We start from the raw sequence: 14693 nt of genomic DNA on the forward strand, positions 1-14693 counted from the left end.
GAAGTTTATTTCCTCACAGTAAAGTAGGCTAAAAGTCCAAATTCAGGGCATCAGCTCCAGGGGAAGGCTTTTTCTCTGTGTCGGCCTTCTCATAAATCTTCCCGCGGACTAGGAGCTTCTCCATGCAGGGACCCTGGATCCAAAGAATGCGCTTTGTTCACGGCACTGCTTTCTTGGTGGTATGAGGTCCCCCCTCTCTGCTCACTTCCCTTTCCTTTTATCTCTTTTAAGATAAAAGGTGGTACAGGCCACACCCCAGGGAAGCTCCCTTTACATTGGATCAGAGATGTGACCTTAGTAAGGATGTTACAGTCCCACCCTAATCCTGTTTAACATAATCCAGTCTTGCCCCATTAACCACAGGCAGAGATATAGGGTTTACAATATATAGGAAAATTACAGTCACAAAATAGAGGACAACCACACAGTACTGGGAATCATGGCCTAACCAAGTTGATGCATATTTTTGGGGGACACAATTCAATCCGTGACAAGGAACTTTCAAATTGTTCCCCACCACTACCCCATTTTTTGCAAATAATGCACCCACATAAATAAAATAACACACCGGGGGAGGTTGTTGCACGGCTGACAAAATTATTTGCATAAAAATACATGTAGTGCAGTGACCTGTACTAATTTAGCAGTGGCATCTACCGCTCATAAACAGGGAGGGTAGACCTGGGCTACCAGGTCAGGCTTGAAACTATAGTAACCAATAGGTCTCTTTGACTTCTGTGTTTTGGAGTCAGAATTCCTAGTGCATTTCCGTTTCTTTTGTGTATATATCTTGTAAAAGCCTTGTCATAATTAGGGATTCCCAGGGCTAGGGGTTTAGATAGGGCTGTTTTTAGCTCCTGGAATTGATGTTTCCTTTCTTTAGTCCAAACAAGAGGTTCAGAGGTTTCAGCTTTCAATAAGACATAAAGGGGTTGGGCCATGAGAAGAAAATTGGGGATCCAAGTTAGGCAGTATCCACACAGGCCCAGGAACCCTTTAAGCTGTCTCTTTGTATGGAGCAAAGGGAAGTCACAAATGGTTTTTAAACGTGTGGAGTCCAGTTGAACACTTTGACTAGTAAGGAAACATCCTAGATATTTAACTTGTGCCAGGACAAATTGTAATTTGTCCTTAGATACTGTGTGTCCCTTATGAGCCAACAGGGTTAGCAAATAAACAGAATCCTTTTCACAACTTTACTTAGATTTGGAACAAGTCAGTAAGTTCAGTAAGTTGTCCACATACTGAATGATGACAGACTTATAGGGGAAATCTAAATCCTCTAGGTCCATTTTTAAGACTTGAGAAAAATGACCACGGGACTGAGTGAATCCTTAAGGCATGACTGCCCAGGTGAATTGTTGTCCTACCCAAGTGAAGGCAAACAAGTATTGACTTTGTGGGTGGACAGGAATGCTAAAAAAAAAAAAAAAAAAAAAATGCACTGCATAAAATCAAAGACAGTGTAAACTGTAGCCTCAGGGGGTACTTGGTATAAAAGTAGGTGGGGGTTGGTTACTACTGGAAAGCAGAGGATTATCAATTGGTTAATTGCATGAAGATCTTGTACAAATTTCTACCCTTTGCCATGGGGCTTTTTAACAGGAATTTTGGGAATGTTGCAAAGACGAAAAAAGGTATAATAAATGTTTTGTTTAGGAAATGCTTTATTATAGGGGTGAGATTTTAAATGGCCTCAGATTTCAGTGAGTATTGAGGTATAGCAGGGAGGCGTTTAAAGGGGTCAGTTTGGACTTTAATAGGTTGGGCACTCAGTATATTCCCTATATTGGCAGAAGAGGTTGACCATAGCTGAGAAGGAATAGTAGATAGTAGGGGATGTTCTGTCTCCAAAGGGGCCTTTTCCTATGGCAGATTTAGGGCCTTTAAGTGACATATTAGTTCAGGGGTAGGGTTTTCTGGAAGTTGAATTGCATTCCCCTTTTTGTTAAAGGTTATTATACGGTCCCATTATCTCAACAGGCCTCTTCCCAAGAGATTTACAAGGGCAGCGTCACATAAAAGGAATGAGTGATGATCGGTGATTGAACCTACAGAAACAGAAATGGGGAGGGACTGGGTGACACACTGAGTAATGTTATAAATCTCCACTATACCAGTAGTTTTTGTATACCAAGGAATAGGATCCAATAAAGAAGTGGGGTTAATTGCAGACAAGGTGGCACAAGTCTCAATTAAAAAGGTGCAAGGTTTACCACTGATAAGTAATGTAGTTTTGTCTTGGGAATTAAGTGGCAAAGCTGGTTGCAGCCTAACAACTTCCTTGGAACCCCACCAGGATAGATCCTTGAAGTTTTAATTTTGGAGTTTTGTCTGTAATTTGTGGCATTCTTGTTTCCAGTGCCCCAGTTTTTTGTAATAATGGCAAATCCTGGTGGGTTTAGCAACTGGGGGATTGCCAGGTTTGGTGGTAGAATATTGGAGCTGTTGAAGTTGTAAAGCCATGAGGTGATTCTGCTTATTTGTCTTATCAGTTTGAAGGATCTGAGCCAAAGTTCAGTTAAGTTTGTTAGTTCCACTATTGGAACCATTTCCTAGTCTAAACAATGTCTTTTGACCAGAGTGGCTAATTCAGGTTTAAGGCCATTAACAAACAGAGTTAAAAGCTATCCCAGCACTGTTTATTTCTAGGCCAGAAGATTCAGAGAAAGCTTTGGTTAAACGTTCCTGGAAATTGTATACAGTTTCGTCCAGTCTCTGTTTGCATCCTTGAATTTTGGCCAATCAGTCTTTCGAGGAAAAGCTTCTGGTATAGCTTCTAACAGCTTATGAGCTGCAGCCTTTAAAAATTTAGGTGGGGTCGCAGGACCAGCTTCTAAACTTCATTCAGCATTTTTTTGTTCCGCTAACTGGATCCAGTTTGGGGCGTCCCCTGGACCCACCAGAATGTATATTAGCTGATATAAGTCGGGGAGGCCTGATTTGGTAGGCTTGAATTAATATCCTAAATTCCTCTGTGAATTTCCATGGGTGTTCCACAGGGTTAGGAAATTCCTTTGCTATGGGCTTTAACTTGGCTTTGGACCATGGAGTAAAAGTAATGATGGGTATTTCCCCCCTCCCTCCATTCTTCACAAGGTTTTATTTTAAAAGGCATTTGGGGCACACGGGCCCTGGAGGGTTTAGGATCTGAAGGAAAATCAAAGTGGGAAAAGGACATTTCAGAGAGGTCAGAGCATTCATCCAGATAAGGAGGTATAGTTGGGTAAAGAGGAGCAGAGGGAGAAAAATAATTAAAGTCCCTGTTTTGTAAAGCAGTTATTTTGTTAAGGAGTTTAAGTTACTTTCAGTCAGTTTCAAAACAGTATCTTTTATAGAGATTATTTTAGAATCCTGAATGTGTTTAGAAGCCTCAGAATACCAGTCAAAATAAGCATCCCATTGTGTCTGTCCAGTTTTGGCACCATGCTTTTCTAATTTAGACCTTAAGTACACTAGTTTTTCCAATTGGAAAGTATCTCAGAGTGGCCACTCATTTGACAAACTGTGACCTCAGCTCATAAATCCAAATACAAGTCCTAGATCCATAGTTCTTGGTCATGTAGCAAACCCAGAGTTCTACTAGGAGAATCTTCTGCTTTCTTGGATTTGGCAGACCCCATTTTGAGACAGTCTTAAGTGTTACAAAACAACAGATTCACCAAACTCACAATAAATATTTGATTTAAGCTCAAAAGGCAAAAGAAGTGGAGCCCAAGAATCTGAGGGGGCTTACTGAGATGACCTCCAGATGGTCTGTGGAGACCATAAGCCAAAAGGGCTTTTGGGGGCATCACATCTGTGTCTGATGAGAGCTCTGGGGGATGCCATTCATCCACTTTGGATCCCGCTTCTGACATTAGGAATTGTCAAGAAACCTAACCACCTGGAGAAACAACAGAAGTTAGTGTAACTGAATATATTTATTGTGAGCAGATGTGATTTAAATTGAGCAACATCAAACTGAAAGTATAGGGAAGGCACTCTGAAGAGGGGATAGTGAAGGCAGATTATATAGGTAATAAATTTTCATCGGGTGACCTTTGGATGTTACATTACAGCATTTGTTTGTTGAGAATCACGTGTTGATCCTATGGGTGGTCAGTTCATAAGAATTCAGAGTATCAAGGTCCAAGCAGGGTAGTTTCCTGAAGGTCATGGTAAATTCCTTTCACGTTGGTTTTTCAGGAGATAGAGCATGTGCAGGGTTTCAGAGTTAGTCAATTGTGAAAACAGTCGTTAAGGACATGCCATATATCAAAGGACATATAGAAATTTAATCATCAAGGAATTTTGCCTTACGGGAGGTTTCTTATTCCTGACCTTGAGTTGACCTCTTTCAGCTAGCCCAGCACAGCCTATTTAGAATGTTTTGGGGGTGTCTACAATAAAAATAAATTGATCCCTTGGCCAGTTTCACGTTACTCAGATTGAGATTATAGGCCTTTAAACCAGGCACATGGGCCTTCTGGCTCTGTGCCAAGAAATTGTTTCCACACAGACTCTGTGATCTACTAGGTCTTACATTCCTGTGAAGGCTAATAAAGAACTTATGCTCATGATGTAGTTTGGTGTGGTACACTTTTCTGCCTCCTTTGCTGAAATTTAATTCATTCATTCAATGAATAGTTATTGAGTTTTTACTGTTTAAGAGTCACTGTAAGCAATGGGGACATGGCAATGAACAAAATAGACAAAGATCTCTTATGTCCTAATGGAGGAGTAAATAATAAACATTTAGAATGTCAGACAATGGGAAGTGTTAGGGGAAAAAGAGGGAGGGGGAGGGAGGCACGCAGAGTATTAGACTTTGTATTTTAAATTAGGCGGTCTCCTTCTTGAGAAGAGGACATTAGAATAAAGACCTCAGAGAGGTGAGAGTGCCATGTGTGAAATGTTTCTCCTAGTGTGTGTTTGCCAACTGAAAAACCAGTTGGCACCAAGTTTGCTAACTGAAGTGTTAGCGTTAGTCAAAACACAAATGGAGGAACAGTCACTCTTTGCAGAGCATTGGGAACTCCCATCTCCTAGAGCTTGGCCCATGTTGTGTCTGCCTAGGAGCCCTGCCATTGACTATGTTGGAGGGATCTGCTTGTTCCTGCCTGGCTTTTTAAATGCTTTCTTAGAGATAATATATGCACATAGTAGGAAATTCAGAAGGTGCATAGTGAAAAGGAGGCTTCCCTTCCACCCTGTCCCCTAGCTACCCAGTGCTACTCTTCAGAAGATGTTCTCTGTATACATAAACTTTAAAAACAAACAGACAAAACCCACAAGTGTTAACATTTGTGTTCTAGACATACTTTTTTCATTAATAGTATACCTTGGTCGATTGCTCCCTGTCAGTATCTATAGAGTTACCTCATTCTTTTTAATGCGCACATATTGATAAAATAAATGCTCCCTAGTTGACTTAACTAGTTCCCTATTGATGGATGGTTAGGATGTTTTTGACTCTTTTGTATGAGATTGTACCTGTAAGTGAAATTTCTAGAGGTAGAATTGCCAGATCAAAAGGAATGTGTATTTGCACTTTGAGAGGTACGGTCTAATTGCTCTCCACAGAAGTGGTACCAATTTGCACTCCCACTAACAGTGTAAGTGCCCCTTTCCCCACACTTTCACCAACACAGTGTGTTATCACACTGATGTTTGCCAATCCAATAGATGAAAAATGGTGCATCTTTGTCATTTAAATTTGTATTCATCTTATGAACAATTTTGTCTGTGATGTATTTTTTCCTAACTGAATTTTCTTTTCTGCTAAGACTCTGTCCCCTTTGTGTTTTAACTGGGCGAACAATCATGTATTTGTTTTTTTTCACACCAGGCTGATATTCCATAGCTTTATTCCCCAAAGCAATTCTATTAAGAAGGAACTTAACACATGTGTCATGGGTGCTGATAACTGCTTTCCAAAGGTTACATAAAGGGTTTGAAATCCTAGACATAAACAAGAGCTTTGCCTAGATAATCTTCAAGCTAAGGTATAGTCAGGCTCCAGGGAAGAACAGTGTATCGCATGAATATAGGAAAAATAGAATCTGAGATGAACATCAAAACCAGGAGGCAGGAAGGAAGGCCAGAATGGGTATTCATAGTTAGCTCTCGATTATACTTGATAAGGAAGGGGTAATCAGAGCAGGATAATGCAGAAAGTCATTTTATCTGCCTGGGACAGATCAGTAAGGTCCTTACAGCCCCTTCCTTGTTCCGGCCTCAGAGCTCATTTTGTGCTTCCCTTTAGTCAGGAATCCAGGCACAAAGGGGAAAGCTCCTAGCTACTGACATCAGTACATACCCTGAAGACAGTTTATTTAAAAAAGAAGCATTGTAAACCCAGTATGGGGCAAAATTTGCAAAAAAGAAAGCAGAGTAAAGCCCTGAGCCCTCCCGAAGTGCTTACAGCGTAACATGGCTCTCTCCTTCCAGCCGCTGTGGGGTTTCTGGCCATGTCCAGTGTCATCACCATGTCCGCCCCTTTCTTCCTGGGGAAGATCATCGATGTTATTTACACAGACCCCGCTGTGGACTACACCAACAGTCTGACCAACCTCTGCCTTGCACTCAGCGGTGTGTTTCTGTGTGGAGCTGCTGCTAATGCGATCCGTGTCTACCTCATGCAGACTGCAGGTAAAAAGCCCTCCGTCTTGGGCAAACAAAGAAATGTGCAGAGAGCCTGTGGATTTGGTGTGGGCCTCCGGCTCCGTGTGCTTCGTGGTTCCTGCTGCTCCTCCCCAGGCATCACACTCGGGGACAGATCCCCACGTCAGCCCGATGTTGGAGTTACGGGATGCTTTATATCAGGCACTAGTTTCTCAGTTCTTTTATGTGAATTGGAGTGGAGCTGTGAGGGAAATAGCCGTATCTGTATTATGGGAGGTTTGAGAACAGGCTGTCAGTCATGAGGCTGGAATTCTGGAGCCCTTCAGGGAGCTGCAGACACCCATTATCTCCCCCATGCTTTTGTTTGCTCTTCAGCACAATCTGGGCTGATAAATTCTACAGTATTTCCCTAAAGAGACCTAGTTATTAACAAGGCAAATAGCTATCACAATAATGACAGAGCCCAGGACACCAAACTCTAAGTCTGTTGCTGCTCATTTAGCTAATAAAATACTCTGTAGATCATTAACCATTTCACGCTGTTTGAAGGTTCAATACAGAAGAGTGTTGCCAAGGAGTAACAAAATTAGCTTTTGAGGAGTTAATGTAGCAAAATTTAAGTGTAAATAGTAATTTTAAAAAATCTCTCAGTCATATTCTGTTTATCACTGCCTCCTCTCCCCAGCATCCACAGTCTGTAGTTACTAAGAGAAAATTAATATTCCTCACTAATATGACTGTTCATGTGCCAGGGCTGAGGTAAAGTCCATTTCCACTGATCTGATATGGTGCCACAGACATGCCTCAGTGGCTGTAGGGCTTAGAAGGCTTTATGACACCAGGCTAAACTGCTGCAGGCAAATGGTTGTACCCATGTGGTGTGATGCCATTCCCTCTTGCTTTTGCAGGTCAGCGCATTGTGAATCAGTTGAAAGCTTCATTATTTTCCTCTGTTCTGAGGCAGGAGGTTGCTTTCTTTGACAAGACTCGCACAGGTGAACTGATTAACCGCCTCTCCTCAGACACTGCTCTCCTGGGGCGCTCGGTGACTGAAAACCTCTCGGATGGACTCCGGGCCGGGGCCCAGGCTTCTTTTGGCATCGGCATGATGGTACGTTGGCTAGTTCTCATTTGGTGCCTTCTGGCCAAGGCTTGGCCTATGCCAGCCTCTCAAGCATGAGGTGAGCTTCAGGTGTGCTGTGTCTCACTATTCTGTAAGCATGCAGAGCTAGGAGCACAGCCACAGGGCCTCAGGGTGTGCAGATTGCCTCCTCCTTCGTGATCTGAATGTGCCTGCTGCATCTTGCTGAGACTTCGGTCCACTGATCCATGAAAGACAACCCTAACTGTCCTTCCACTTGTTATTGTTATGTGCCCCTAGTTTTCTTTAGCTGTTTGTTGTTAGAGGATGAGAGGTTTTTAGTTTCTCCGCCATCTTGATATCCAGAGGGATGTGTTGCTTTGGTTGTTCAGTGCCATTGAGGTGATCCAGAATTGAATATAGGTAGTCCCCGACGTAACGGTGTATTCAAGTTATGATAAACTGTCTTTTTTTTTTTTTTACATCTTATTGTTAGTAGTATGTACTACATACAATGTGCAGTGCATGATTTGCTGATGTTCTCATTTTCAGATGTTCACTCACAGATGTTCAGTGTTATGATTTACTGTTCAAAGCACTGCCATATAACAGGTTATGGAAACTAAAAAAATTAGAGGTCTTCAACTTACATCAGAACCGACCTAATGGCAGCGTCATCAGAATGGAACACCGTCATAAGTCAGGGACTAGCTGTATAGAATTCCTGGCCTCCTCCTTATCTGTTATAGAAAAACCTGGTCTAGTATGTACAGGATTGGTCCGAGGGTACAATATTTCCATCCTTTCTTTAGAAGCTCTCTGTCAGATGACTTCTGTATGGTATGCTGAATATTCATGGGATTTTTTAAAGATAAAAATGTCTGAAAAGTTCTACCAAAACAGGCTGTACATGGTGATTGAAAATTCACATTAAGGGTAAGGTTGCACAACTGATTATTGTAATTGCTGTCAATAAGTTGAATAGGCAAAAGTTGTGTGAAAGATATGTTTGCAAAAAAAAAAGAGTAGCTGCTGAGGCTGCTTATGTATAACCAAAAACCTAATGAGATTTGGTTTCTTGGTTTGGAGGTTTAGGGTCATGGTTTCATGGGACATCCTAGTTAATTACTGGAGCCCTGATGGCACAGTGGTTAAGAGCTTGGCTGCTTACCAAAAAGATCTGTAGTTCAAATCTACCAGCTGCTCCTTGGAAACCATATAGGGCAGTTTCACTCTGTCCTGTAGGGTCACTCTAAGTCAGAATTGACTTGACAGCAACAGGTTTTGTTTTTTTTTTTTGCCAGTTAATTGGCCTAATAACATGTTCAGTGCTTCTGTTCTACCTCCTAGTTCATTGCATAGTGCCTGGAGTCTTAAAAGCTTGCAAGTGGCCATCCAAGGCACAATAATTGGTCTCTATTTGCCTGGAGCAACAGAGGAAGAAGGAGCATCAGGAGTACAGGAAATGGAATGTATGGCTAATTGCCTGCATGAACTGCCTCTTCTGCCATGAGACCAGAACTGGATAATGCCCAGCGACCATCACTGAACATTTTGATCAAGGATTCTATAGAAGAATCCTGATCAAAAGGGGGGAAAATGCAGAAAGAATTTAAAATTCTCATGGACTCTAGACTTCTTGAAGCCATAAATGTTGAATGAACCCCTGAAACTACTGGCCTGAGATAATCTTTAAACCTTTAACCAAAAATATCCTCTGAAGTCTTCTTAAAACCAAATAATGGTTTAGCTTAACTAGTAAAAAAAATGTCTGCCTTGAGCACTATGCTATTTTAAGAACTATTTATATGTTTTCCAACAGCAACTCAAAAGATTAGATAGAAACCTTAGGGGGCAGTGAATTTATGTTAACGGGGGAGGATCAACTCAGAAAGGGAGGGTGAGAATGGCTGCACAACTTGAAGAATTTAATCAAGGTCACTAAATGGTACATGTAGAAGCTGCCGAATTGGTGTATGTTTTGCTGTGTGTATTCTCAACAACAAGAGCAAAATAAATAATAAAAAAAAACCAGGCTGTACAACTTTGAGATAGCACATTCAAGCAGGCCTGTTTACTAAAGAAAAAGAAACAACAACAACATAAAACTATAGTAGGTAATGAGAATTTCTTGCCACTCTATGTAATAAACACTTTCTGGCTTTTGTTTTTGACAGTTTTTTGTCTCACCTAAACTGGCCATTTTTGTTTTGAGTGTTGTACCTCCAGTGTCCATTCTTGCTGTGATTTATGGACGATATCTACGGAAGCTGACCAGAGTCACTCAGGATTCCCTGGCACAAGCCACTCAGGTAAAGGCCCTTCCAAGTCCTCTTGGTCTTCTGTGGAATAGGTTCAGAGCCAAGTTCCTAAGGGGCAGACCCTAAGGGATGTGCTTAGGCTTTCCAAGTCCCTTCCCTTACTTTTCCTGTTTGCTGAAATCCCTACCTGTTAGAGTAGACTACTGCCCACATCTCAAAAGTGATCTAACTTGACTGAGCACCATATGAACATCTTGCTATTGCTGTTTCTCATAGGACAAAAAGCTAATCATGTTTGAAGTCATTTCTTTGTTAATTTATAAAGCTAGTTTTGCAATGCTGTGCAGTATTGTCTTTTTAAAAAATTAAAAGTGACTTTTTATATTTTAATGTTACAAAGGCCGTGCATGTTTATAATTGAAAAATTTGAAAATATGGATAAGGAAAAAAAACAAAAACACACGTAATCCTGTCTCTCAGAATTAATATTATTAACAGCTTGGAGTCTGCCCTTTCAGATCTTTTTATTTTTGTGACTTCCCTATCTGAGTTGATATCTGGTTGTTCTAGATGTGTTCTAGAATTGGGTTGTTATCTGATGTTACGGATTTTCTAACTGGAGGACTCCCTTTAGTATTTCATGTAATTTTTGTTTGGTTTTTACAAATTCCCTAAACTTCTGTTTATCTGGAAATGCCCTAATTTCACCATTATATTTGAGAGACAGTTTTGCTGGATATATAATTCTTGGCTGGCAGTTTTTTTCCTTCAAGGCTTTATATATGTCATTCCATTGCCTTCTTGCCTGCATGGATTCTGTTGAGTAGTCCAAGCTTAGTCTTATTGACTCTTCTTTGTAGATGACTTTTTGTTCATTCCTGGCCACTCTTAAAATTCTCTCTTTATCTTTGGTTTTGGCAAGTTTGATTATAATATGTCTTGGTGACTTTCTTTTGGGGTCTACTTTGTGTGGGATTCAATGAGCTTCTTGTATAGATGTCTTCTCATCTTTCACGATATCAGGGAAGTTTTCTGCCAACAAATGTTCAACAATTCTCTCTGTATTTTGTATTATCCCTCCTTGTTCTGGTACTCCAATCACTTGTAGGTTATTCCTCTTGAAAGAGTCCCACATAGTTCTTAGGGTTTCTTCATTTTTTAAAGTTCTTTTATCTGATTTTCCTCAAATAAGTTGGTGTCAAGTGCTTTATGTTCAATCTTACTAATTCTGACTTCCATTGCCTCAATTCTGCTTCTATGACTTTCTATTGAGTTGTCTAATTCTGAAATTTTATTGTTAATCTTTTGGAATTCCAGTTGCTGTCTCTATGGATTCTTGCAGCCTGTTAAATTTGTCATTATGCTCTTTTATAACCTTCTTAAGTTCTGCTGTTGCTTTGTTTGTGTGTTCCTTGGCTTGTTCTGTGTTTTGATTAACTTCCTTCTTGATCTCTGAAGAGTTCTGTATATTAATCTTTGAATTCTATCTCCAGTAATTCCAAGAAGTTCTCTTCCTATGAAGGTTTCTTGATTCTTTGTTTTGGTGGCTTGCTGAAGCCATCATGGTCTGCCTCTTTATGTGATTTGATATTGACTGTTGTCTCCGAGCCATCAGTAAGTTATTATATTTACTTATTCTATGTTTGCTTACTGTGCCCTAGCTTCTTGTTTTGATATGCCCAATTAGGCTGCCCATGTGAGCTAGTTTGATTACTGGTGTTTTTGAAGCTCTCACATCCTGTCTCCAGGTGGCTAGAGTTGTTACTAGGTGTGTGAGTACAGGAGGCCGTTTACTTTTCTTGTGTAGATTCAGCTCAGGTGTCCAGGCCATCGGTCACCAAGTGTGTGGTGCAGCCTCTCACTTACAGTCCTAGATGGGCAGGGGTGATTGGAGTAGGCACAGGTATCTGGCTGTAGTAGGGGTCATCAGCTGATCAAGGCAGGGGGCTGAGTGTCTGGGTGGAAGGCATGTCCCTGTTCCCTAGAGCGTGTAGGTAGGTGGGTTTTGCAGCCAGATTATGGGCACCCAGTGCTGTTTGCTGTTAGGACTGGAAGTCACCCCTTATTCTTGGACCCCTATCACAGGTGGCTCGGTGGAGTGGTGGAGCCACCAGTCCTCAGGCCCCTGATGCTTAATGGGCAGGGCAGTGTCAAATGTCACGAGTCTGTCACTCCCCCTTATAGCTGATACAGTTGAAAATAGGCATCAGGTATATACCCTGTTGTACTGTACTATTGAGGACCTGTGCTGTTGAAATGGGCCCACACAGGTCTGTGCAGGGGTGAAAGACATTCAAAGTCCATGGACCCCTTATGCCTGTGCCTAGGCAAGGAGACGGTGCCTGCCCTGAGTTCCTGGCTTAGGGGAGCTGGCAGATTATTTTCTCCTGTTTGCTAATTTGTTCCCTCTCAAAGGTGGGAAAATGGCTCAGGGCACACGAGGGATCCCTATTTCCAGCTCAGGGGGTGCAGCAATCACTGAATCCAGACTGGGACACAGAGCAGAGCAGGGAGGGGGCAGGTAAATGGGAGAGAGCTACTTCCCAAAAGGGTTTTTTTTTTTTTTTTTTTAATCTGCGTGGTAGGTTAGATGCTTGTACTTACCTTTTGCCACTGATTGAGCACTGTTTTTTGCTGGTTCTGTAGATTTGAGCAGACTTCCCACTGCTCAGTCTCTTCCAATGTGATAAATGTGTGCCGAGCACCACTGCTTGCCTCACCCGTTGCACGCTAGCCAGTCCAGCCTGCAGGGTGCCAGTGCCAGCCAGGTCAGGTCTGGCAAATCCTCACTGCTTCTGAACTGTCTCTCCTTCCCCCTGCCACTCAGTCTGATTCCTCAATTTTGTCTTTGATGTTCAGGCCTCCTAGATTGTCATGTATAATCGATTCACTTGTTTTTTCTGGGCTTTGTTGTAAGGGGGACCACAGGAAGCATCTGACTACTCCACCATCTTGGCCCCGCCTCACCTTCACATCTTTTTACTGCATAAAAATATACTTCTGTATCTATCTTTGTTCCTATTGATTTGTCTGTCTATATGATGTGTGTATGTATATACGTATTCCTTTTTTTTTTTTTTTTAATAAAAATAGGGTTCTGTGTACTCTGCTTTGTAATTTTTTTTTTAACTTAGTCTTGTATTATGAGCAGCTTTCCATTGGTAGTGTCTTAAAAAGGAGAATCGTATTTTAATTTTGCCTCTTGAAACTTTGAAATGTAATCCCTCACACTGAAATGTATTTATTATTCTCCCAGCTAGCTGAGGAACGTATTGGAAACATAAGAACTGTTCGAGCTTTTGGGAAAGAAATGACTGAAATTGAGAAATACACCAGCCAAGTGAACTGTGTGATGCAGTTGGCAAGGAAGGAGGCATTTGCTCGGGCTGGCTTCTTTGGAGCAGTAAGTACAGCATTTTAGAAAGATCGAAAGGGCAGATGTTAGGATTGTCGGAGAATTTTATTCTGTGGCTCTCGCCATAAGTAAAAATAATGTTATTCTACTTCAGCACTAAGAATTACTTTCTTCAAAATATTTTTGTGAAAGAAGAGGACTGCATGGGGAGACTACAAGCTGTCTGAGATAAAGCACTGGTTCTCACAGTGTGGTCCCAGATCAGGGGCACCAGCACCACCTGGGAACTTCCCAGTTTGAGCTTTAATCAGCCCTCTTGTCATCTGGTGCCCGTGACAGTGAGAACCACCAAAGAATAACAGAAATACCCTCAGTGAGTATCAAGAAGGAAGTATGAAACACTGATCACAATGAACGCATATACAACATTGAACTAGAAAATCACCATGAGAGCAAATTCATACATAAAATGTTCAGACTGGGAGAACTGTAGAGGTGGTTCAGTAATCGCCATTATTTAGCAGATGAGGAAGTAGAGGCTCAAAGAAGAGGGCACGTATGACAGACCACACATCTACTGAATGTAAAACCAGGTCGTAGGGATGAGACTCTAGCTTTTCAGCCTAGTGCCTTTGCCCAGTATGTTTTGCTTAAATACATAAGCGCACGTAACACATTTATTTGTTTCCTCTAGTTAGGGAAGAAATCTTTAATATTTTGTCCTTTGCAAACTGAGTAGATTGAGTGACCTAGGAATCTGATGAGTGACTATGTTTTCATGGTACTGAGGTGATTTTCTTCAATATTGCAATATTTCGATAAAGTATTTATTTGAAATTCAGACTGGATTTAATATTTCAGAACGATCATACGAGTGAAAAAAATGCCTCATTAATCCCTTTTGCAGTCTGTCCCCCTGACGTCTGTGTTTCGTTCACTTGCAGGCGGGGCTGTCTGGGAACCTGATTGTGCTCTCGGTCCTGTACAAAGGAGGGCTGCTGATGGGCAGTGCCCACATGACAGTGGGTCAGCTCTCTTCCTTCCTCATGTATGCTTTCTGGGTCGGATTGAGCATTGGAGGTATATCATTTAACTAGGTTTGGGGAGTTTCAAATGAAAAATCAGGTATTTCGTTTATGAAATAAAAACCTAACTCTCACATTACCTCTAGACAATTAGCTTCAGCTGAAAAAATGTGCTGGAATGTTATTCCAACTTGGCTTTTAAAGAAAAAATAAAATTATAGGTGTGATCATCTCATGTAGGTCAGCAGTTTCTTGGTTAGGAAGTTGTGGATTTTTGTAGGCCTCTTACAGTTCAGCTTGTTAACTTTTGATGGTAGGATGGAGGGAGGAGGAGAGATACTTGCTGAACAGAAACGTACAAGGAA

At 41.4% G+C, this 14693-nt stretch overlaps 1 protein-coding gene across 2 annotated transcripts in view; it reads left to right on the forward strand.

The window, feature by feature from the left end:
• Positions 1–14693, forward strand: part of ABCB10 (ATP binding cassette subfamily B member 10) — a 45096-nt gene that overhangs the window by 9087 nt on the left and 21316 nt on the right. Inside the window, exons 2-6 of one of the 2 annotated variants that reach the window (XM_023738476.1) lie at positions 6433–6633; positions 7515–7717; positions 9865–9999; positions 13205–13351; positions 14248–14383. In XM_023738476.1, the coding sequence (XP_023594244.1) occupies positions 6453–6633; positions 7515–7717; positions 9865–9999; positions 13205–13351; positions 14248–14383 (802 nt within the window). In that variant the 5' untranslated portion in view covers positions 6433–6452. Of the gene's footprint in view, positions 1–5017; positions 6634–7514; positions 7718–9864; positions 10000–13204; positions 13352–14247; positions 14384–14693 lie in introns of those variants that run through there. The other variant, XM_023738477.1, reaches the window with a different exon arrangement.

The sequence above is a fragment of the Trichechus manatus genome, unplaced genomic scaffold (genome assembly GCF_000243295.1).
Source record: "Trichechus manatus latirostris isolate Lorelei unplaced genomic scaffold, TriManLat1.0 scaffold00117, whole genome shotgun sequence".
Taxonomy (NCBI): Eukaryota; Metazoa; Chordata; class Mammalia; order Sirenia; family Trichechidae; genus Trichechus; species Trichechus manatus.